General features: G+C 40.6%; 2 protein-coding genes across 10 annotated transcripts in view; one reads left to right on the plus strand and one right to left on the minus strand.

Moving 5' to 3' along the window:
• COMT (catechol-O-methyltransferase) overlaps window positions 1-18,461 on the minus strand; it is a 48,262-nt gene extending 29,801 nt beyond the window's left edge. The window contains exons 1-5 of one of the 6 annotated variants that reach the window (XM_080374014.1): window positions 18,217-18,357; window positions 16,817-16,869; window positions 5,899-6,178; window positions 3,906-4,099; window positions 2,014-2,145 (exon numbers count right to left, since the gene is read on the minus strand). In XM_080374014.1, the coding sequence (XP_080230140.1) occupies window positions 2,014-2,145; window positions 3,906-4,099; window positions 5,899-6,178; window positions 16,817-16,869; window positions 18,217-18,232 (675 nt within the window). In that variant the 5' untranslated portion in view covers window positions 18,233-18,357. Of the gene's footprint in view, window positions 1-2,013; window positions 2,146-3,905; window positions 4,100-5,898; window positions 6,179-16,816; window positions 16,902-18,216 lie in introns of all 6 variants that reach the window. The other 5 variants (XM_080374015.1, XM_080374016.1, XM_080374017.1 and 2 more) reach the window with 5 other exon arrangements.
• Window positions 18,462-20,033: 1,572 nt separating this feature from the next.
• The window catches only part of TXNRD2 (thioredoxin reductase 2), a 60,983-nt gene continuing 56,368 nt past the window's right edge, over window positions 20,034-24,648 (plus strand). For 3 of the 4 annotated variants that reach the window (XR_013925774.1, XM_080373967.1, XM_080373966.1), the window contains exon 1: window positions 20,034-23,548. Coding sequence is in view for 3 of the 4 variants with exons in the window: in XM_080373967.1 (XP_080230093.1) it covers window positions 23,473-23,548 (76 nt within the window). In the remaining variant the exon portion in view is untranslated. The remainder of the gene's footprint in view (window positions 23,549-24,648) is intronic. The other variant, XM_080373965.1, reaches the window with a different exon arrangement.

The raw sequence follows: 24,648 nt of genomic DNA on the forward strand, positions 1-24,648 counted from the left end.
ATGCCACTTTGTTCAGAAGCTGACCGTGAAGCAGGGTTTGTGCATGATGAAAACCACTCTGACTAATTTCCACGAGGCATAATTAACTTGCCATATTCACTTCAAGTGCAATGTTTATGCTCAGTAAACCTACCAACCTAATTTTTACTGGTATTTTTGTCTAGTAGAAGTGGCTTATCTGAATTTACCAGCTGTTTTAAAACAGAAAGTCTGTAGTGAATCAGACTGGTTGTTATCCTGTGGTTACAGAAGGCAGTTGCAGCCAAAACAAGGGGTGGGGTTTGTTGCTTGCAGTATATTAGAGAAGTCCTGTTGAGTGTGCTGTGGAGGCTGTTCAGCTTACTACTTTTGCCTCTGGTGACTGAACACCAGTCAGCACTGTAGAAGGAATTTTAGAGACATGGCAAATATCCTCCAGTCTGTTTCTATGGCGCAGCTTATAGAAGCCAACAAGTGACAACATGCTGTATTTTCCTGGATTATCCTGCTGTATCATCGGGATTTCAGATGCTCTTTGTGTCAGGCTTTTCTAGAAGTGCACGAAAAGGAATGCTGTCTGAGCCACTTTCAATATATATGTAATCTGAGTATTTTTAATTCATATTTCATATTCAGTATTTATATTGCAATACATGCCAGAATTGCATGTTAGATTGTTTGTAACATCTGAGAAAATGTGGGGATCTTTTCTTCATCTTCCTGTCCTTAATTTCACAAAGTTTTTTTTAGGCAAAGCAACTTTGTATCACAGTTGCATCAGACTGACCACTACGATGGAACTAAACTACCTGTTTGTTTTGGCTGTACTGGGAAAGTTAAGCTGTGATAAGGATGCACTAGCTCTTCCCAATGAAAAGAGCTCAGTCATCCTTACACAACCAGTTTAAAAGAAAACATTCTCTGGGTACAAAATAACTGTAGGGAGCGGACATTTTCTTCAGCTACTGCTGCATAAGTTCAACACCAGCTGTTCATAACCCCAAACAAATTTTCTTTTCAAACTGCTATCTTGAGGACAGGGCTGAAATTAAAAAAACAGAGAGCCTGGATGAGAACATAATGTAGTCCTCAAGCAGGGGTCAGGATGTAGTTGGCAGGTTCTCAGTGTAAGAGGCAGCCTCAAAAAAAAGTGGACTTATTTGTGAAGAAAATAATTGAAAAATGACACTTCCATACAACCAGGCAGCTATAGAAAATTTTATCAGTCTGCAGTTCCAAAACTAGAAGAGTATCTGTCTGTGCTGTATTGATAGATAGAGATGTTGTCAGTCTGTTATTTAACATCTGAAAATACCTTCCTATTCAGAAGCCATCTGGTAGTTAATTTACCTACCATTGCCTACCGTTGTTACAGCCAAAACTGTTTGGTAATGCTAAAAGTAATGGTTAAAGCAGGTTGGGAAGAAATGAGCATAATTTTTCCACATTTGGGGCTGGGTATCGAGTTAGACAGCACTCCCCTAGCAAGTGCCTGGCTGGGGCAGTCTGCACTCCTCCAAAGGCTGCTTTGCAGTCAGTTGATTAGGTGGGGTAAAAACTCACAGAAAGACAATACCCAGCTGTGCTACCAAAATACTATGTCATCAAAAGGCTCTGCTGGCACCACAGATGCAGGCAGGAAGAGGGGTACTGAGGAGATTAGAGAGGTGGAGCTGGGATATATAGGTCCTAAGTCTCACCTGCTCCCAGGATCAGGGTGGTTTCGGGTCAAGTGTCCCAGTTAATGACCATGCAGACACTCCTTCAAAGGAGTATAAGACACAGACCATGCAATCCTCCAGCTAGGATTTCTGCTGCAGACCCATTTGTTCAGGATGAGCTATGTAGTGCTGGCACCTATCCCTAACAAAAGCTTGGAATCCCATCCCCCAAACCCTCTTTTCTTGTAGGGTTGTTATTTTGGCTGCCATTCTTCATTTTACAGAGGATAAGGTCCTTCATAAAGAATATAGGCCTCATAGACATCCAGGCATTTGCTACTTTACCTTTAAGACTGGAACTGTGCAAACTGACCTGGAGCAGGATGGTATCTGGTGTGTATCTGTCTTTCCAGTGGTCCAGGAAGACAAAATCCAGAGTACCTACTTCGTATTTTTTCTTCAGCTGGGGGATAATTTCCTCTGAAGGACCTTCTAGGAGTTTTACCTGAAATGCAAATCCATTTGATGAATTGTGAAAAAATAATAGCAGAAAAAGTGACTTGTTGTTTCTGTTGGATAATGCCATTCATTACTCGAGACATGGAAATCTCCTGTTGAAAACAGTACTTTTAATTACTTTTTTTTTAGTTACATCTCAGTTGAATCTTGTAGTCCAAGGGATGCAAATAATACAGAGGACAGGTTAGTTTACAATAAAGCTGGAGGCTACAGTATGTAACATTGATATAGCCAGTAAAGAAAGAGGCAGGACAGAGGCTGTTGAGTCTTCCTCGCAGGTTTATTTGCCCAGGTACTGTTAAACTGAAAGGAGCCACTGCACATTGATTTGTAAGCAAGTGGAGGAAAAAAGTGGTAAGGGAATCTGTCTAGGTTATGACTCATAGCTGATCAGGAGATCAAATCAGATGGGAAAAATACAATTTTAGATGTCACTAGTACTTTAGGTTCTCTTCAAGAAGTTAAGGAACGAATTAGAAGATCTCATGGTGGGATTTATTTCCTCTAGTTTTATCATCTATGTCAAAGTGAGTTGTCTAGTCGAATAGACAGACACTTGTCAGGCATGAATCCCCCGACCTGCTGTCTGCCTTGGGCTGAGACAGATCATAGACTGAAAATACCAGCATCTCAACCAACTGTACAGAGTCAAGACACCCTCAGATTGCACAAAATTTAGGTATATGTATTGCGACCAGCTAGATCTGAGTAAGTACATCTCATCTGAAGTCCATTGGCACATTATGCAACTGCTTCTTATGAGCTTTTGTAACAAATTAGACTATGGGTCAGTTTTCTGTTGCTCAGTCCCATTGCTGATTTGAACATTTTAGTTTATATAGAGAAAACCAATATTCTAGTCTAGCTTTTGGGAGGTAACATAGTGAAGTCCTCAGCTGTACTGCTGTGAGAGGTCAGGAACTGTAATTAGACATGGTGCTAGTTTAATTAGTAAGGACTGTGGGTCCTTAAAAATTAGAAAACGTCTATGAATAAATGTCAGATGAAAGTCATGGAAAGGCTTCTGATTATCAGGCGAAGAATCTGTGGGGCAGTCTTGCAGTTCAATAATAGCAGCAAATCTAACCAGTTTGCAATAGTGGTTACTAATTTTATGAAAAGGACTGTGTGCTGATGTCCTGTCACTGTAAGTGAAATAACTGACTGGAGGCTCCCTCCAGGTCTGTATTATTCTTACAGTCACTATGGGTTTTGAAAGCTCTCAGCAAATGACTTGTCTACTGTACTAACCAGTGAATAGTGAAGAGGCCAAACTGGAAGATGAACTCCAAAGCTTTCAAAATGTTAAGGAGATATGGATGTATATGATCGTTTCTGGTCTTGCCCCTCTGAATCTTCATCCTGACTCACATAGCAAAGAACTTTGGAGAACAGCCCTGATTGTTTTGTCATACACACGCACATCTTGACAAGCCTCAAACTCTACCGTGACTCTCAGCTGGGTCTGCATTGTACTTGGACCCCTGACTGATGCTAACAAATCTAGCTCACTTGTGCTGTATATACAAAAGTGCAGATGACCTTGGTCCTCTGCATGGACACTAGTAGCTTTTCCCTGCTATTAAACCTGATGGTTTAACGCTGCATGTTCCCAAACACTTAAGGTGTCAGACTTGCTTGACAAGTAAAAAACAAAATTTAAACCTATTATTGTTGTTTCTACGGAAAAAGTTCCACTCCGCATATGTTGTTTCTTCCCGCAAACCACAGGCAAATGGTATTTACCTTGTCTTGTACTCCAGCAAACTCAATCATCTGTTTAGCTATAGCAGCAAATTCTGGGTTGAATTCCACAGTGAGAAGACGAGCTCCTGGCTTCAGTAGCCGAGCAATCCTAACTGCTGAGTAGCCACAGTATGTTCCTAGCTCCAGTGCAACTGATGGATTGACCTCTTCCAGTGTCTTGTCTAGAATTAAACCTGAACAAAATGGAAATAGGTTAAATTTTGACAAAATCAATCTGGTTCATACACAGAAGACCAAGTTAGTGACAAGAAACTTAGAAAGTCAATGTACTCAGTTGCTTAGGCCATTGAAAAATTAAGTCAAATGTTGATGTCAAATTATATAGTGTATCCTTTGTGAATTGGCTTATCCATGATCAAGTTGATCATGGACATTCTAAATTGCAAAATGCAAACTTTCAACTAAAAAAATCTTAGTTTCACAATACAAACATTTCTGAGTAAGGAAGTGCCTGAATTGACTAAAATATTTATAGTTACAAGGGAAAGATGCAGTGTTTTTTTCCAAGAGCTTATTGCAGAAACTGACTGTATTTGTGAAATATGTAAATCCTGAATTTTGAGTGCTCACATTTGTTGCAAATGTTACATGTAGTAGTCTGATACAAAATTTCTTATCCTAAATACTTGGTTTAAATACTAGAAAAGTCTAGTTATAAAGTTGCAAAATATCTGGATTCACTAGACCGATTTGTGAGATGGAAAACATTAGTCAATTGTTAACAAGAAATTGTTACCAAAAAGAAGTGACAGTGTACAGTATTCAGTCCTTCTGAAGAAAATTATTTATTTGTGAGAAAACTATCTCCTCTTACTTGTATGCCTAGCAACTAGATAACTAATCGGAAAAAGGATCTGAAGGGATTTTACATTGAGCCATGGAATTTTTCAATGTATATATACATTTCATTAGGTTTTATTTTCCTGGGTGTCATTTGTTTTGAATAGTGCAGTGATGATGCTTGCATCTTGAGATCATGTGGTCACTCTTGAAATCTTAGGAACTAAAGATGTGTTAACTTTGATGGCTTTTATCTGAGGAAAGGTCATCTTGTCAGAACAAATCTGGAGTTAAATTTTTAAGAATATAATCCCAAAGGATCAAAGTTTACAATTTTAAGAATTCTTAATCAGCCACCACCTACTATTCCCTTGCCCTAAGCACCCCAGGCTCATATGCAAAGGAACTAGTTTCACAAAATGCATCCATGACAGATAAGCATTTCAGTTACAGTGCTTACAGTTGTATTTCATTAGCTTTGTTAATCCGAGATGAAAATTTCCCCTGCAACTTCCATCAAGAGGTACTTTTGTGTCTAATTCATAAGGGAACATGTTAACATTTTGCCATTACAGCTTTTTGAAAAGATTGTCCCTTTCCTGCAGCTAGGAAAAAAATGTTTTGTCCACCTATTTTCCTTTAGGAGGCAAGAACAAGATAATTTACTTGATAAGTAGCAACAATTGTTTAATAGCTGCTTTTGCGTATTATACGGTTAGGATTTCTCCCTTCAACAGTATATATATAACTTATGCTTGCATACACAAAATTCATGTGGTTTAAAATACTTTTTTTTCCCAATTTACTATCTTTCAGTTAAGGATCTGAAAGTGCTTAACATAGTGAATTATGCCTTAAGGCCACCCTGTATAGGAACGGAGGTATAACATAGCCCTAGGTTTTCCCCATGAATTGTCATCCTCTGCTTACACACTTGTAACATAAACAACATACAAACCCAGGCTTGGTCCTACGACTTCCTGAATTACTCACTGGACACCCCTCCTCAAAGACATCTGCACAAGCATGCATTACTGTTTACAGAACCATTCTGCTGACTACACGGCTGTTGTGGAATTTGGTTTGTGGTTTTTTTTCCAGCATATGGAAATCACTGTGTGAATACAATAAGATGTCCTGTACTGTGCTAGTCTTGAAGGATCTTTCAAGTGCTGATCCCTGCTGCAATTACCTTTCTCATCACCCACATTCATGGCCCATTCTTTCTGGGAGCAGTACTTATCTATAGTGTCCAGCACACTACAGGGATCTCCTCGGACTGCATTCTGCAGCACAAAATTTAAAATCCTCTGTTCTTTGCTCTGATTCATGATGAAATTGGTTATTTTCTCCCGGATTATTTCGTTCCAGATAAGGGCAGCAGTGCCGTTCTTCCTGATGAGCACCAGAAAGAGCAGCAAAATGAAAAGCAGAATGAAGACGAACAAAAGGACTGAAAAGCTCTCCAGCATCTGGAAGGAAAGAGAAAAACAGCCCAGGGTTAAGGTGGCACGGGAGAGAGCTATCCGTTTTGTAAATACTGAGCTGAAAAACACACAACCAACAATACAGAACAGGAACACACAAAGTTTAATTATGATATTGTCCAGAGTAGCTGAAAATTACTCTCTATCACTTGGTAATGGATGGTACTCTGTGGCACTCCCTTTAGAAGCCAATTTTACAGGCAGTCAACAAGTAGCTTTATTCAACGCTCTGGTCCCTTCCCCCACACAGCTACTCAGTCCTGGCTCCAAGTATGCCACTGCACAAGGAGCATCTCAGCATCAAATCTGTTCTATTTTTCAAAGGATTTAAACTAGGGTCTGCACGTGATCCCACTCTCCTAATTTTTGAACGCTGGGAAACTTCTAAGCTGACCTTGCTAAGAAAATAGGAACATCTCACCCTTCAATTCTGAGCACAGTTTCAGCAGAAACTGGGCACCGTTAGGTAACATTCTGGTTCAAATCAGTCTGCATGTCTTGAGTTACTACCTTGCATACGGACTTCTTTGCTAGCACCTGTCCTTCTTGCATGCTCTGCAGAGAAGCTGAGCACAATGTTTCAGTAGGACTTGACCTGCCTCCTTCCTTTCAGAGCCTGCAGTGGAAGTACCCAGGTGGGATGGTTTACATAAAACCTTTGACATGAGCCATCAATCTGATACTTTTGTGAATAAAAGATGCGTTTCCTTTTATAAAGTGCGGATGTCTTCTCGCTGTTTATAAAAACATAAAGCTGAATCCCTGAATCAGAGAAGAGCTCAGGCTCATGACATTGAGGAGATTTAACAAAAGGGCACATTGTGCTTTTCTGATGGGCCAGCTCAAATTATCTGATGGGATTGTGCCTATTCTCCCCCTGACATTCAGTGTCATAGCCGCACATGCCTATGTGTGTGCAGCATGGGTGGCATGTGTTTCTGTTTTGTGAGTTTAGAGCATCTGAACATAAAGCTCGGCAGATGAGATACATGTCACCCTGTGCAGCTCAAGCAATAAATCCCATCAAAGCCATTTACTCTGATGGATTTCAGACAACCCAGTATACAGGAAGGTTTGTGCATTTACTTCCATGCAGGAGTCACAGCACAAAAGACCTGATAAAGGAAGCATCCTTAAAATTAAGCAATTGGCACTCTCCTAAAGGCTAAATCAAAGAAAGGGTTGTGGTTTGCCTGAGGATTCTCTCTGCATGTGAAGCTCCTGCTGAACAACCCAAAACACACCTAATTTATGATGATGTAGCTTATAACACCTCCACTTTTCCACCTCTGCTTCCCACAAGGGAGGGGCTGACAGTTGCACACTGGGAGGAAAGCACAGGTTGGAATGTGTTCCAGTTAGTATTAGGATGAATGAATGCCAAGTTAATTTGTTCTTTTAATCTAATTAGCCATTTGAATACAGGTCTAAAGGATTCGGAACCAATTTCTTAACCTCAGCAGGCTGGATTGAGTTGCACTGTTTTTTAATCTGTTGTTTTTAAAGAACATGACACAACTGTTCCTAGTCTCTGATTCTTTCTAAAAAGTCTCTTTCTCTTCCAGCTTCCTAAAAATGGTGAACAGCTTCCACTTGCACTTGTATTAATGTTCACCTACCTGGAGTTCAGCAAAACCACTGCTCCAACAGGAGCTACATCATCCTCAAAAATTTTGCTGAAGTTGCCCAAGACCAGAGGTAAAGACCCTATATGATTAACCCAATATTCCCCCAGATTTCTTCCTAACTCTTCTTGCTTCCCTTTTTTGTTTTGCCCAAAATTGTCCCAGGAAAATCCTGAATTTTATGGGTGGTCAGACCTCTGTTTTGTAGTGGGACTTGGCACATACACATTACACATGGGGAAAATCTATCCCATTGCTTTAAAATTTGAATCATCAAGCAAAACACATTCTGAGTTCAGAAGATGACTGAGTTCCCATGGAGATACACTCAACCTACAGTACAGCTGATTGTTTGCTCACCCATCCACTTATCTTAGTTGCACAGCAAGTACAATCTATTTGGAGCAGGTAAAAGTATATTTCTTTTCCTTTTAAGTAGTCACCAATGTTAATACTTACCTTCAAGGTTTTTCTTACAAAGTTGACCTGAAACATTTCCTTTTCGGGCTCACCAGCATTATTAGCACATTAAAATGTTGTCTCTTGGACTTTCTGAATTTTGTTTCCTAGCTAATAAGAACCTACTTCTTTACCTCAACAGGATCATGAGGGCATGGATGTAAATTTTTCTTTTTTCCTTCTATGCACTAATAACTCTACTGACCGGGCCCAACTGTCCTGCACCTTCCAGGTGGGACTCTTGCTCTTTCTAGTTCTTCTACATGAAGATGTTCCACATTATCTGTCTATTGAGAACTTGGACTGGACTATGAAAATATCATTACTTTAACACAAAAATACCTCTCTAGCTTCACTTGGCTTGTCTTCACCTAGCTTTCATGGCTTAGTTGATTGTATGGTCATTGTTGATGGATTTGGATTACTAATATAGTTGAGAGAGAAAAATTCTGAACTGCAATGAATGGATGGAGCCCAGAAACCATTTACCAGCACCAGCAGGTATCTAACCTGCCTGCCTCTGTGAGCCCTGCATATCAGCGACTCACTTGGTGGCAGTCCAACCATATGCAGGTCCCTCTAGAAATGAAGACTGTTGGCATTCAGAATTATTTCAGACTACCACCAGACATAATCCTCTGGTTACAGTGGATACTTTAGCATCCTCTGAGTACAACTTGCCACAGCCTGTTGCTTTGTGAGATTCTGCCAGTGTGTTTGAGGCTGCCCTTCAAAGATCTGTCAGACAGCTAGGATGATAGCTGCAGGATGAACTAGGTGGTATATTTTTTGAGGAACAGCTTTCCTCCTTCATTGCTTAGTATAGATATGAAACCATTTGGTGAGGTTTCTCTAAACAGAGGGAGGTAGTATCTGTAGGTTAGCTCACCCCCAGTTCCTGTCCTGCAGGAATGCTGAGACCTCTTTTTCAGACAAGGAACAGACTTTGAAGACTTCTTTTTATACCATAACAAAAAGAACCTGCTTGACAGAAAAATACTGTCCTTCCATTTTCATATTGCTACCCAAGCATGGAAGGGTATGTCAGCAAACCAGATTTCCATTGTCTTATTTTCTTACACTGCTACAGGCTTCATACACCAAAATTACAAGACACCACATGCTCAAAAGCCCATGTATTAAAGAAGGACAGCTTCTTCGTCAGCAGCCTGTGAAATGCAGTTTCTTAACGCATCTTTGTTACCCAGAACAGAGAAAGCCACTCGACTTGGATTAGACCTGCTGATTTTTAGTAACTTCAGCTGATCTCAAACAAAAAAATACTTTACCCTCATCCTAACATGGAAGCAGTATTCTTTTAAAGATTTTGTTGTTTTAAAAGAGTGCACTTTATGCAGAGAGTTTGAGATGTACATGCCCTACCTTTTCAAAGGCATAGATTGTATTTAGGCTGCTGCAACCCACCACAGGTACTGCATGTAACATCCTGATAGCAAGGTGCAACTAGCTTGACAAAAAGATGTAAATTGGGATATGATTCTGAAGCACACACCTGTAGCCTTCTGCCTCATCTAGCCATTCCTTATACAAAAGCATGAGCAGACTGACAGCCCTTTAGTGTGTCTGAAAGGACAACAACTGATAATTTTGCTGGGCCATCTGGGAAACATATTTTGGATCTTCAGCTATGAAACCTTATCCTCTCTGAAGGTAAAATACTGACCTGCATTTCCTTGTGTGTCTTTTTGGATCTAGACTGGTGAGTGGCTGTTAGCAGTGGTTTGCACTTTTTTTCTAACATATTTGTCAAGAAGACAAAAAAAGCTGTAAATTTAAGCTCAAACATGTGTGATTTTGGGATGGTCTTAGATCCAAAACTTAAGCAAGGAAGCAATTCAGCTTGGCTGTTTCTATGATCAAGTGCTTAGAAGGATCCATTTCCTACCATGCCTCAATTAGTTAGATCTTTGCACTTCTGAGTCCTGCATGAATGCTACCATGTGTAACAGCAGAGCCCACCTGCCTTAGATGGTCCTTAGATGTTGCTCACAAGCAGCAGCAACCTATACAGTATATTCTGCTTTTTTTCACTCCTAGACAAGTTCATTTGGTTTTGCTGTATCGAGGAATGTTTTTCAACTATTGGGGTCTCATCATCATGATGATTATTATTATTGTATAATACCCTAGTGTCTTCATAAACTGGCAGTATGGATTGTTCTTGGTAGAGCTCCTTTAGGAGGCAATTATCTTAAAAACCACTTCCTAGAGAAAGTAACTTTTAAAAGGAGCAAAACAGACATATCTTGGGTTCATTTTCTTTTTTTTTTTAAGTTTTTCTAAGTTTGTTCTTAATTTCTGTTGTCTTAGATTTGAAAAGAAATTTAGTGATCACAGAGGCTGTAAAAGCAGTCTGCCATGAGCAAGATGCACTGGTGGTGGTAATGCACCCAGAGGGAAAAAATAACTGTACCAAAATAGGTAATTGCTTTCATATTCTTAGCTGGAAAATATCTGATATGAAAATTAAGTGCATAATTCAAGCAATTTAAAAACACCACTACCTAAGAGACAGTCATGACAGCTTTAGAAAATGCAACTGTAATTTTAGCTTTAATGTGGATTCATGAGATTCATTAAATATGCAATAAAACTGAACTTGCACATGGTCAAGTTTCCCATAACCACTTACTACAAAGCAGTTGCTCTTATTATTTAATGCTTGTACTGGGTTCCAAATACACAGGTTAGCACTGCAACCTCTTCTGTGCATTAGAAACACCATGGTAAAGCAAGCTTTCTCTTTGAAAGCTAAAATTTGAAGTGGAAAATAGTAGGCAAAAGTAAAAATTCAGCAAGGGAATAAATAGAAAACTGGAGGGATGACATTATGGAAAGGAATGAATAACACATATCCCTAAATCTTTTTTTGAGAAGACAAAGTTTAAAAGAAAACATATTAAAATTTCATGCCCAAACGTGTCAAGCTACTGACAAGTCTTTCTAAAGCTCTGGGTTATTTTCTTATGCATCTAATCTTACTCATTTTGGCAGGTTTCATAAGACCAAATCATAACTTGGTAATGCAGTTCAGCAGTTTTTCCCTGATGCAACCCATAATCAAACAATCAGCATTTGGATGGGATTACCTCTGTTTCATTTTACATAAATCTAAAAAGACACTTCCAAAGAGAGAAGCAAACACAAACTGTGGGAACCTGCTGCCCCAACTTACCTGCCATTGAAGATAAAATACCCAAGTCATTCTAATGACTATAAAAGAAACCTCAAGGGACTGGCTCAGACTTGGGGATCTATTATTATAGCAATAGTTGTTAAGTTAGAGGATTCACTATGCCCTTACTACTATATGATCTGCAGTTCTTCTAAAAACATAAAAACACCCATGTGATGGAGCACAAAACAGTATATCCTAGTCTTTATTCCTGTACAGGTAACTCCAGCCATTTCACCAAGGGTTCCAATAAGGATCTTTCAGTAATGCTATTTATCAGTCCTTCTGGTACTTTTTTCCAAGTAATGTTAAAAAATAATTGGTCTTGGAATTCCCTGAAGTGAAAAAATAAGGATTAGTACAATTGGTAACATCAATTTTTAAGGTAACTCCAAGTAACCAGATGAATTCAGAGACTCTTCTCAGTGTTTCGTGAAAACTGTATGAAGTTTTCAAAACACTGTTAGAGGAAGGTGTATAGGGATTTGATCTGAACTATTGATTGCTACTATTTCTCTCTCAGATTACAAAACAACCTCCCTCTGCTAAAAACTGATATTTACTGAGAAAAATAATCACCATGTTGAAAGCAAGCACTTTAAATGCTCTGAGTTTTAATAAGGACATATGTCTTAGTGAATTTCACACTTAGTGGATTAAAAAATTATCAGATTTGATTATTTAACTATTCTGAAACTTACTTCATTACGAGTAATTAACAAGACCCCATTTCCTACAGATGCAAAAATAAGAGATGACGGGTATTAAAACACTTGAGAGTTTGAAAACTGTTGGATAGAACATTTTTCTAATCAAGGTGAATCCTTATTAGTCTTAGTACAGAGCCCCTCATTACAATTTTAGCTTGCATAGACTGGTAATTGCTTTGTACTGAAAATGAAGACTTAAACATAATCACAAAAAAAAACCCTCTTCTTCAAAGATGACATGTACATTAGAGTGGTATTCTCCAGAACTAGAATGAGAGTAAACTTTGTGATCTTGAGTCAGGGGACTTAGGTTTGAGTCTCATTTTGGCAATATTTTTCTGATCTGATCTTGGGTGAGCTGTCTTACCTACATCTTTGTTGCCGCAAGAGTAAGTTAAAGTTACTGCTAATTCTGTAACTTTCAAAGAGGTGTAAAGCTGAATTAATCTTTGTCAGAAAAGTTCCTGTTATGGCTATATGGATAACACCTGAGGAAAGGCAAACCGATTTCACCTGCCATTAACTGAAGAGATCAAATTTGGGATGCCAAGACAGCAAACACCTGTGTGACATTATTATTGAGTTTATGAAGAACAGGGAAAATGTGGAGACAAACAGTGCTTCAAACACTTTCCTTAAGTGATTTCAGCCTGCTGACAATTCAGGCCTCTAAGGAAAGATGGTGTTACATCCAATCTTGCTATAATTTTTCATGCATTTAATCTAACTGCCAAGTACTGGTTGGTTGTTTAAGAGTTTATTACGAGTCTCCAAGCATCCAGACAGTACTTTAGCATTCTGATGCTAAAGGGTTTATAATCTAATTTAGACTTTATTAGCTCACATAACCTGGTGAATGGGGAATGCTCAAAAAATTTTTACCATTCAACCTTTTTTTCACAAAAGAATCTTTCCATTGGTCCGATGGTATAGAGGATAATAGAAATGGTCGACAATAGTAGAGTGCCTGGGACAAGGGGCCTAACTCATTGCTGTGACACTACTGTTAACTCTGCAGAAAGATGGATGTTATAATGCAAACAATTTTCTGGAGATTTCGTTTCTACATGTATTTTAACGTCTGTTGCTCTGCACTAAGCCAGAGGAGATCTGTGCTGTGCCAGGACTGGGAGTGGAGTTCCTGACACTTTGTGCTATGCTGTCTTGAATGAGGCAATCTCCATTTTGTAGCATTTTGCTTTTCTTGATCCTTTCCCAGAGCAAGAAAGGCAGAGTATTTTGGTGAGAAAGTCTAAAATAACTTCTGCCAAACATATTGTATCGTGTTGCTGTAGGCAACACAATTCAACAGCTTCATATTTCAGTACTTTTAAAGGTCAAAAAAAATTGTTTAACTCCTATTCTTTCATTATTGTTTATGCATTTTCAAATGAGTGCAACACTGTGAAGAATAATCAGCATATTGCCAAATGTGAATAACTCTTATTTCAATGGAAACTTGGTTTGAGAGTTTGACATTTAGATTTTCCACTGACATCATGAAAACAAGCTGAACAAACTTTATATATTTTTTCACTAAGTATATCTTGCATGAAATCTAAATTTCCCTCTTCCTAGGTTTTTTCAAATTACAATTTAGCTTCACTACCATGACTACAAAAATTCTGACTTCTATAAATGCAAAGTTCTGATGATTCTCCACCCTTCACCTTTGTCTTATCTTTTTCCCTCTCCTCAGGTTAAAAGGAAACAAATACTGGTTTCTTCTCACTGACTGAAAGGAAAAGAACAGTAGAGTGTCTATTGTCTACTCATGAAGCCCCTGAAGCTTCATAAGAGTGTTTAAATCCATTCTTCCCTGATAGATTTTAATTAGGATAATTGCTACCCGTTTCAAACTCCCTTCACAGTAGCCATTGCCGAAGTATTCAGTGCTATCACCCAAAGGAAAAGGTTTATATAATGGTTATGTGCCCCATAAAGAAGAGCAAGGTTTAGAATAAACTGGCCACACAGAGAGGCCTCATCTCCATCCAACAAGCAGGACAGTGTGGATCTGTGGTGGTCTGATCCAGGCTAGCCTAGTGAACACACTGCATGATTAAAGCCAGAGTTTGAGGTGCAAGAATTCTTCAAGGATAAGAAATGCACTTTACTAGGCCTTGAGCAAAACCAGCTTTTCAGGAATAAGGTCCTTTCAGATGCCCCTAGGAATCATTTATTTCTGATAGTCCTTATTCCCACTCCAGAATTCTAGATGCATTGGTACTATATGTACTAGTGTTTGAGGCCAGTGGTTGGTGTAGCTCAGCTGAACTGTACAAATCCCACCTGGGAGGCAGTTAAAAGTAGAAAGTGCTCTGCTCTATCAGCATACTAGGAGCTGGTCTGTAAAAAGTTTTCTCAGCTGAGATTTTCAGGTTCCCCAGTGGTAAAATAAGCTCCTATTGAGTTATTTTTGCTCCAAATGGAGGTAGGGAGAAAGGAATGGAAGAGGAAAGATCAAAATGGCTAGTTGTCCTCAGCATAATCACCTGTGACAAGACCTATTTCACATTCTCTATATATCACAAAGATCAAGGGCTGAATCTTCAGTGTCCCAAATCCCCACTGTGGGCTCCTGCCTTGCTTCCAAGGCTACAAGCTAATCTGCTGTAAATCTGTCTCTCTCCCAGCACAGCTTTCTGCTCTCCACAAGCTGCTTTTCAGGCCAGGGGGAGTGCACAACTGAAACAGTAGTGAGGACACTCACTGAAGGATCCGAAAAAGTAGGAAGGAAATTACTCCTGAAATGACAGCTTATTTCTATGGAAATGAACAGGTCTAACAGGTTAGGCAGGCAAGGTGGGATCCACCACAGCACAGCAGGTAACTAAAGTGCTGTGTGGGAAGAGTCAGCCTAACTAAGACAGCACAAGGCATGAAACCTTGGACTCAAATTCTGAGTGAATGCCCTCCCCAGAAAAGTAGCCAGAGTGGGCATAAAGTGTCTCTTTCTTTAGATAAAAATTGCTTTCTGAGAAATCTCTCCTGAGAAAGTTTTAGCAAAACTGGTATGGGTGGCCTCACAATTAAGATCTGGTTTCAATGACTGCTGCCAAAATTATGTTTTTTCAGAAAATTCCCAGTCAGTTCTAATTCCAGTGATCCTGAAGGAATGCTGAAAGACAAGAGTGTGAGACTGGCAGAGATAAACCTGATACCAGCTGCAGGCTACTAAGAAATACTGCTAAATTTGAGTGATAAGTAAATTGTGTGCAGTGTTAATGTGGTTAAACTTTTCCACCGATGCAAAGTAAAGCTGTAAATGAGGAAAATTTTCTTTTGCATTTAAATACTGTAATGCTGTGCAAATGCCTGAGATTCTGAACCTCTGAGGGCTTTATTAGAGGAGTCCATATGTTACTGAAATCCAGGAATAAGACTCCTTAATACCAATGTAGTATTAAGAAGCAGACATTATTTATTGCGGCACTGGATGCACAGGGAATCGTTCCACCTAACGTGCATACCTATTTCGCGGGTGCCGTTTTATGTCACATAGCTATACATGTTCATTACATTTCTTGGAAATATTTGCATATGTATGAGCCTTCCTAGGACCTCCATTAATGTCTTTTCATGCCAGGGCAGTTATGCCTCCAGTAGGTCGTCCCGACAATCTGATCTGGTGGTCCCTTATCTCCTCTTCACTCCTCTTCAACCTGTAGTTTGCCCCATGACTCCACCTAAGTTCTTGCACATATCCCTTACTTAGCACTCCTTCACAAACCCCAGAACCAGCTCGGCCTGCTTTTTCTGCTGCAGACCCTCTCTTAGCATTATCTATTGTTTCCCGGGACTGACTCCCTTGATTAGAAATCCTCTCAGTCATCAGTTTTGATGACTTGAGATGGTGAGTACTTAGGCATTAAAACGACTTGAGAGGGTGGGTCAGCTTGACCTAAACTTTTCGGCGTTTTTGTTTAAATCAGAATTTGGTAACTGGGGAGTTTAATAAACGCAGAGCTGAGTAAGCAGAAAAAAGTAAGCTTAGGTGCAGAGATGAAGTAAAGGATGTTTATGGAGATCATTTGTGTGAAATGTAGTTGACAGTATTGGTAAATATGAGTTTGTTTTTAAAGGACAGAAGGTAAAGAATATCATTAAAGGGCATCAGAAAGATACTCTATAAGCAGCAACAGGGCAAGCAAGCAAAAGTACTAGCTTTTTGTCTGTTCTTCACAGGCATTTTGCTGTAGCAGAACTCCCTCTTGAGAATAAAAACCCCCATAAAATGAAGCTGCAGCAACATTTATGAAAGCAGCTATTCAATCAAATATGACTGAACTGAAGCTTGACTTGCATTCAGCTTTTTCTTGAATACAAATGAGTACCGAATTCCAGCATACTTATAACCATAAATTAAATTTTCAATTTAGTCAGGGTTATCTCCTCTTACTTATATCAACTGTCAAGGTTTACAATACAGTACAAATGCATTACACACAAATATGTCCTACTCTTTCTCTGTGAAAGCTATTGCTGCCCACCGACTGGCTTCCTGACAATGAGTAGCAGTCAGAATGTGGAAAACACTGCTTCTTTCATTTCACCACTGTTTAAAATAGTGACATTATCTAAGATAACAAATCATGTCAAGTCGGAGAAATAAGAAAATATAAATATGTACCTTTCTCAGTAGAGCAGAAGCTGTTCCCTCCGATCTTTTCCTGTGCTGCTCTGCTGTGGATTTTATAGAATAAGAGTCCAAGAGCCTGCAGTATTCAGTCACATTCGATCACATCACAGGAATAGCTTATCAGTTGTGTTACACAGACTCTAAAAGGAGCGGTGTCCTTTTCCCCCAACTCGTCCTTTCACAGATTTCTGCACTCCTTAAAGGTGCTCACTGTTCTAATAACCGTAGAGAAAGCTATTCATCTGTCCCTTAATGACATTGTTCTTGTTACTTAGTTACAGCACAGTGAATGCTGACAAAGTCAGGTATGAGCCAAATCTGTGCTCAGTGTAAATGCACTCTGTTCAATCAAGCAACTCCAGGAATGAATTTGGCCCAAGGGATTTAGTTCTTTTTTCAGCTCAGGCGTGGCATGCTACAGCCGGTGCAGAATTCGTAGAAACAAGACCTAGGCGTGTGGGTTAAATATAGAGTGCTGTTGGAGGGAGGGGAGGTATGTACAGCAACTTGCTTAAAGGCAACTACATTACGAGTTGTAATCAATACATTGTAAATAGTACATTTGAATTTCTATAGCTTCTAGTAGGAAAAATATTCTGCGACAAACAGCTCTAAGAAGAGGCTTAGAAACCTTGTTTTTGGCTTGACTGTCTATATTGTTTCCTTCCAGGTGGAAACAATATAATCAAGCTGCGATTAAATTGCACCATAAAAGAAAATAATTAGAGAACCCAAAAACTAAACACAATGTGGGAGTAGTTCGCTGCTGTATTCTCACTACAAAACTCAGACCTAGAAAGCAAGTATTTAAAGCTCTAGCCTAGAAACTTTTAAAAGGTTTAAAGAAGGGGTTTGTATGAAATGTGGCAGAAACAGGAGTGGAAGATCTGAAAACAGGCTTTGTCACATGACAGGGGAGGTCCTTGGAAGAATTAGGTTCTACCTGAGAGCATGACAAGAGAAGAATTAAAAAATTTTAAGTGGATGAATTGTATAAAGAATTGTGGGGAAAAGAGGTAGGTGAAGATTGAAGTAGTTTTAGTAACTCTAAACAAAACATAACTAAAACCCTGCAACATAGCACAGTACCTAATGTTAATACAAAATAACTTTAAAGTATCCCTTACATGTATAGCAGAGCTTTAGCTCAACAAATATTTTTTTATAATCCAGACATCAAGCAGAACAGAGAATGAAATAAGCAATACTGCACTCCAGCTTCACTGACAGTAATTTCCTGTCTGGGTAAAAGCTGGTTGTGAAAGCATGACAGGTTGTGTCGCCACGATTCCTGATGCCACCCGCAGTTAAAATTAATTGAGAATTTCTTTTACTGCTGGGCTGTGGAGAAAAGAACTTAAACCAGTAAAACAGTAAAACTATACACTGACCTGGTTCTGTAAGCATACAGCTGTTCTTTGGAGACGTCTTTGCAGTTAACTATAGCTAGTTGTGAACTGGCCACGTTCACATAAATTAATGTGAATTAATGCCAAGACTTACCAGGTTGAGCAGTGTCCTATGACAACACTTCTAAAGGACTTCTAACTTTGAGCTGAATCATATTTTTCAGGCTAGAAGCATGGGAGGAGCAAACTTGCTTCCGCCTGCCCACAACTGTTTACTTGTATGATAAAGGCCATGCCTACAAAGTAACCCTTTCTGCTATCTAGATACTTCATTACATAAGAAAAAATGGTAAATGGCAACAACTGCAAATTAGGAAAAGCAGAGTTTCAGTTAGTTAAACTCCCCAAACTGCGTGATCATATCCGTAAGTTACTTCCAAGTTAGCAGAAAGTTTAAATCTTGTGAAACGTTATTATGGGATAATTTTTTTCTCTAAGTTTCTTTGGTAGGCTGTTAGACATTGGCTTATGCCTTTCTTTAATTTACTTTTTTGCGCAAGATAGGGCCTATACACATATGGGTATTTTTGTAAGTTTTTACTAACATAACAATGCTACAAACACCAGAGTGCATAAATTTATACACTATTCACATGACTCATCCTTGTCTAGATATTAAAAATTTACCCTGATATTAATACATTCCAGTTAGAGAACTGTGGAGAGCTATAAATGTATTGGTGTAATATGATTTTTATGTAGGGACAAGATCTTAAAAGATGGATTTGGTATTGCAGAACATCAGGATACTGCATTTGCAGAGCACATATCTGGGAAGATGTAGACCCAGGGTGCCTTAGCCTGGGAACAACATCTCATGAATGGCAACACATCAGAATAACCGGCTAGTTCAGACTGACTCACCCTGATAGTTGACAGAGTTAAGCTCAGATCTGTCTGCACAAACTTGAGTAGACTGGCTCATGTACAGAGCTCCCAGTCTCAAATGGAGGCTACCCAGCTGCAATCACATGATGCAACGTGGCAGTGCTATCCCCACTTGCTGTGCATAGCACAGAGCTAAAGCTTTCCCAGTAAATCCATGCCTGGCATAACAACAAATGGCATTCCCTTCTTCTAATAATCCTGGCCAAAGACTGGTTTTTAAAAGCCTAAACAAAGGGAGACAGGAGAGCTAGCACGTTATCATAAACCCCACAGATCATGTGAAACACTCAGTGGAAGAAAATTCTTTTGAGCTTGCATTTTCAGAATAGCAGGAGGGCTTTTCTTTTATGTGAATTTGCTGTTTTCCACGGTCAAATTAGTTTGTCTTGCTGAGAAACATGCAAAACAGGAATTTTGAGAAAGGAAGCACCAGTTGTATGAATCAGGAAACTGCCTGGAGATATCTAAAATAGGAAACAGCTAAAAGAGAAGAAAAGTGGCCAGCAAAATTGTACTCTAAATTTGAACAGATAAGCAGTTAAGTTATTTTGTGTTTACTAAGCATCTTAAACGGTTACCATGTAGACTGAAAAAAACTTCCTGCTTTCAAAGACTTTTAAATTCCTCATTGATGCTTAGTTAAATGTACCATATTTCTGTCTTTTCTCCCCTCACTTTTTTTGTAATTCAAATGTTGAAGCACTTGGACGGTCAAGAACTTGTGTTATTTGAAGCTGCATCTGTTTCTGTTGGGTTTTTTCCCTCACTTGCAATCAATTAGTTGTTTAGGACAAACTATGAACAGAAGATTCTCTGTAAAAGAAGGAAGGAATAAAATGGCATAGATTAAATTCTGAAAAACAATGAGTTCTACTCTCAGAAAAGGGGGGGGGGGGGGGGGGGGTGGCAAACAAAGGGGAAATAGCAACACAGCTAAAATGTTAAACCATTTCTGTTAGTTTCTCAACCTATGCACAAATGTTTCCAGCAGAGGAAACACTGTTAGCTGAAGGATGTATTCTTTGTAACAAGATGTCTTTTTGTGGCACCTAGCATATATTAAAATGGTTTTTCTTTTATAATTACATTTTTAAAGGGAGTTTAAATTATGACCTGATTTATAGTCATTCTGGGATGTGTGTACTTTTCTTAGTTTAATCAATGTAGTTGTTTTAGATATATTTACAGACCTCACATAAAAAAATCATTAGTTAATGGGATATATTTGTCCCATCTTAAGAAAATGTAAACTTTATAGACTTCACATCAATATCTGATCACCACCTCAATCTCATAAGCCAAAATTAGTAATTTTCTTCCCTTATCAGTTTTTTAACTCTCCTAAAGATTTATTTATCAAAGCTCTTAAAAGTGGATATAAAAAATGCAGAAAAATACAGCAGAGTTGGGTTGCAAGCAAACAGCTAGAGATTCCTTCATGCCAATGTAAAACAACACCCAATAAAAAGTAACACTAGAAAATTAATTATTGCTAAAGAAGTCAGTTAGGAAGACTCAAACTGAAGTGGAAAAAATACTTTTGTTTACCCAGGATCTGTGTCTTTGAACAAGGGTTGTCACTTGTTTTTTTTTAATACCAGGTATTGGGGGGGAAAAAATGCTTTCACTACAGAAACACAATGCTTCACGTAAATGATTCCTGGTACTAGAATGTATTTGCCACTAAAGCACTTAATGCTTGCTTTCATAAAAGAAATTAAGATATAGATTTTATATATGTATATATATGCAAAAAAAAAGTCTATCACTAATTTTTCTGACCAGCTCAATGCTAACCACAAAATAATTAAAATAAGGGAGTAGAAAGCTGTAGGACATGAGCCAAAGACACATTAAAACCCACACCTGATAACCAGAATCTGTCTCTGGTGCCTGAGAAAGACTTTTGAAGTGCAGTGCAGACACATCTGCTCAGTGCTGACTGCAGCAAATATCAGTGGCTACTCCTCTTATTGATATTGTCACCATGGTCAAAACCTACTCCTCATTGCTGGTATTTACCTGTATTGGTCTCAATGATCAAGCTCGTGAGAATGCACAAGAACAAGTGGGATGGCGTTACACGACAGCCTGTGGAACTGCACAGTGCTTTATATAGCCAGAGGGCTAGTGACACAGCTTCACACAGTCTGCCACTGGCATAGCAGCAGCTATGGATAGTTCTGGTTCCCAGATGACTTAAGAAGGGTGCCAAGGGAAAGCAACTGACCCACTTTCAAGCTAGAAAAGAGATAGTATGCACTGATGTGTTTAGGAACTTATAAAAGTTGCTACAGCCTCATCACTGCTGTGTAGGCTGTGGTTCACTTGGACTCTGAGCTCTAAAATAATGAAAGCAATCAGTAATGCTAGTATATAATGTGGCTGTTGCAACAGGCACTTGGCCAAGATCCTATCCTTAGAAGAGTTAGAAGCATTACTCTAAATTCATCAATTCTTTCCTAAAGTGCCACTGTAGGTGCTGTTAAAAGGTAATGTTTTCTATCAACAGCTTTGCTACCTTTAAGGTCCTACTTTATTAGCAAAATACCATAATGATACATGGACATTTCTTCTCATAAACTTGTTTTGTGTTTGAGGAGGTTTAATTCTACCCTTGATCTGATGTGTCTGAACTAAACGCTGTGTGAAGAGCATATGCTCAACACTGCCTGATTCAATTCAGGATAACAGCTAAAATGAACAGCTAAACCAGCTTTGCATGCATGTATCTGAAAAGCATAAAAGATTAGTATCTGAATACGCGTGAGGTTTCTTTAATTCAAAGGCCTCTCACTATGCACTAGTCATGTCTTTCTACTGCTGCTACAGTAGGCAAGAGTGTTTCTAGTGATTTATTGATAAGTGCTGCAGGAAGCAACAGAGAGAGGGGTTGCCTTTTTTTTTGTTAACAGTAGTGATACTGGACACACTGTCAATCCATTTACAAAAGTGATAGTAATTTCTGTTTCATGTATTTTCAATCATTAATGGAGTGGAAAAATTAATCAGACCTACACTGGAGGTGATGGTAGTTCTACAAAACTATTTTTATTTTATTTTCCCGCTATTTTTTATTTCCTGCTACTTCTCGACTGTTGGCCAGATAATTGATGGTTTCTGAAACAAAACGGTTGGATGCTGCCCCCTTGTGAGCCAGGACCTTGCTCCGGAGCCAGCTGAAACATGATTGCCTAAAAATTCTGTCACCAGCTCCCTCTCCCCAAGAAAAACTGGCTGATTGTTTGCCCCAGACTCCACTACGGTGGTATTTATCGCATACAACACTACATACAGCAGCAGCCAGGGTTGCTACTGTGCTTCAGTAAAGGCCAACAAGCAGCACTTCTGAACGAGAAAGACCTCATTCCCTGTGGTACTGTTTTGATCAATGCCTACTTTGAGGCATTTTACCTTAGGCTGCCAGAATACATTACATGCATTAATAGCTCTCAGAACTCCCCTCCAAAGTAGGTCAACAGCATCATCCTTGTTTTATCAATAGCTGGCATGTGGCACAGTGATATGAAATGCCGCCAAAGGCTGTGAAGCATCGGAGGTGCTTCCAGCTGGTCATCCTGTACATATATCTGTGCCACCTCAGTTAAACCACGTTAAAGCTGTTTGTGCTGGCCTAGTTCACTGACCTGTATGGCAGACATCCAGCTCCGCCATTTTGTTTGAGGAAGGCCTCTTCTCTGAGGCCTGTCCCTAGCGCCTGTTCTCAACACTGAATGTATCTTAGCCACGGGAGTTCCGAAGCGATAGCATGCATTGCCTGCAATACTTTTTTGAAACCTGTAGTTTCAGTAGGTTTTTTTACTTTCAGTCTGTGTCCTGCACCTGATGAACGGGCTGTGACAGCCCACCCTGTCACCATCTCTGTTACCAAGGGATGTGTGGTTTCAGAGGGAAAAAACAGAGCTCTGAATATTGGTGAAGGTTCTGGGCAGTCGTCATGTTCCTCTTCTTTCCCAAAAGGCCTTCTCTGAACCTCTTTTCAGCAGCAGCTCGGGGGAAAGCCTGTCAAGCAAAGCGTGAGGGTTTTTTTCCCTTCCAAACGGCTGATTATAACGCAAACGCGCTTCTCTAAGGCCAGAGTCTGTGCCTGCCTTCTGAAAAGGCCTCTCGCAGCTTCGCAGCAGCTCCAGAAGCCGGAGCGCAAGACGAGCGCTCCCCCGGGCGGGAAGCGGCCGGCTCTCCTCAGCACCGCGCGTAGGGCCGGTAGGGCGGGCAGCGCGCTCGCGCCCTTCCTGCCCTCGGCGAGCCCGCGCGCCGCCCTCCGCTCAGGCGCTGCGCGGGCACCTCGCGGGGGGCCTGGCTGGGCGCGGGGGCCCTTTGCCGTACAGCATGGCGGCGCTGTGGCAGAGGCGGGAGCGTGTCCTGGGGGTGGCGGGGCTGTGCCGTACTGCACGGGGCCTCTCAGGTACGGGGTGCCCGCTGCGCTCGCGCCTGGCGGGAGCCGCGCCTCCGCCTTTCCCCGCGGGGAGGAAGAGGGTTGACTTCTCCTCCTGACGCGGCAGGCGCCTGGGGAGGGTCTCCCGAGCCCTGCCTATCACCCGCACGGCGGGGAGAGGCCCGTAGCCGCGCTACTTGAGCGGAGACTGCTTCCCTCCCCTCAGGCGGCTCTTCCCTCCCTCGGCGGCCGAGGCAGGGAGGCCGGCGGGCTGCCTGCACCCGTAACGCCTTTTGGAGCCCCCCTGCGCCGGTGCCGCCGTCGGCGCCCGTCTCTGTGTGCTGAGGGAGGCATGGGCCTCAGCTGGCTGCGAAGGGGGAGGCCTCCCGCCCCCCTGCGGTGGGGCTTTCTGGAGGGGCCCCGGGGCAGCCCGAGAGGCAGCCAGACTTTTTCTCTAGGCTTAACTCCAGCGACCGGGAGGAGTATCAGCCACCCGAGTCCAGTTGCCCGCTCTGAACTGCCAAAAAAAGTCCCCCAATCGTATGGTGGCACGGCTGGTGCTGCGGACTGTCCTCCCCGCGCCGCTGACAGCTCCCTGAGAGCTGAGGTTGACCTGATGCCCTGGCTAAGAAACGAGTTACTGCTCACCTGTGGGCTTCCCCCGCCACTCCAAAGCTGCTCTGGGAGACAGCTGGGCTGAGGGGAGGCCGAGGTGGTGGAAGGGGCTAGCTTCCCTCTGGCCACCCCGCTGCACCCCTGCAAGGCCCGCATTGCCACTGAGGCTTTGCCAGCCTGATACGGTGACCCTGCTGAGAGATCCCTGTGCAGAACTTGCTGCTGTAATGCAGAAACAGAAGACCTATGCTGGATCCAAGCTGCAACTGTCTGATCATACAGCAGAAGCTTCATGGGACATTGTGTAAAAATCTATTTCCTCACTTCTTTTGGATTGCTTTATTTTCTGTATTTCATTCACAAAACCAGAGTAGATAGTTTAACAAATTTTGGAGAACGCCTTGGGGCACTGGAAAAACACAGTGCTCTAGTAAAAAAAAACCAAATCAGCAATAGTAAATTGTAAAATACAGTGTACTTTTTGATATTTACCTTTTTACACATCTCTTCCGTTT

The sequence above is a fragment of the Falco punctatus genome (genome assembly GCF_963210335.1).
Source record: "Falco punctatus genome assembly, chromosome: 1".
NCBI classification, from domain to species: Eukaryota; Metazoa; Chordata; class Aves; order Falconiformes; family Falconidae; genus Falco; species Falco punctatus.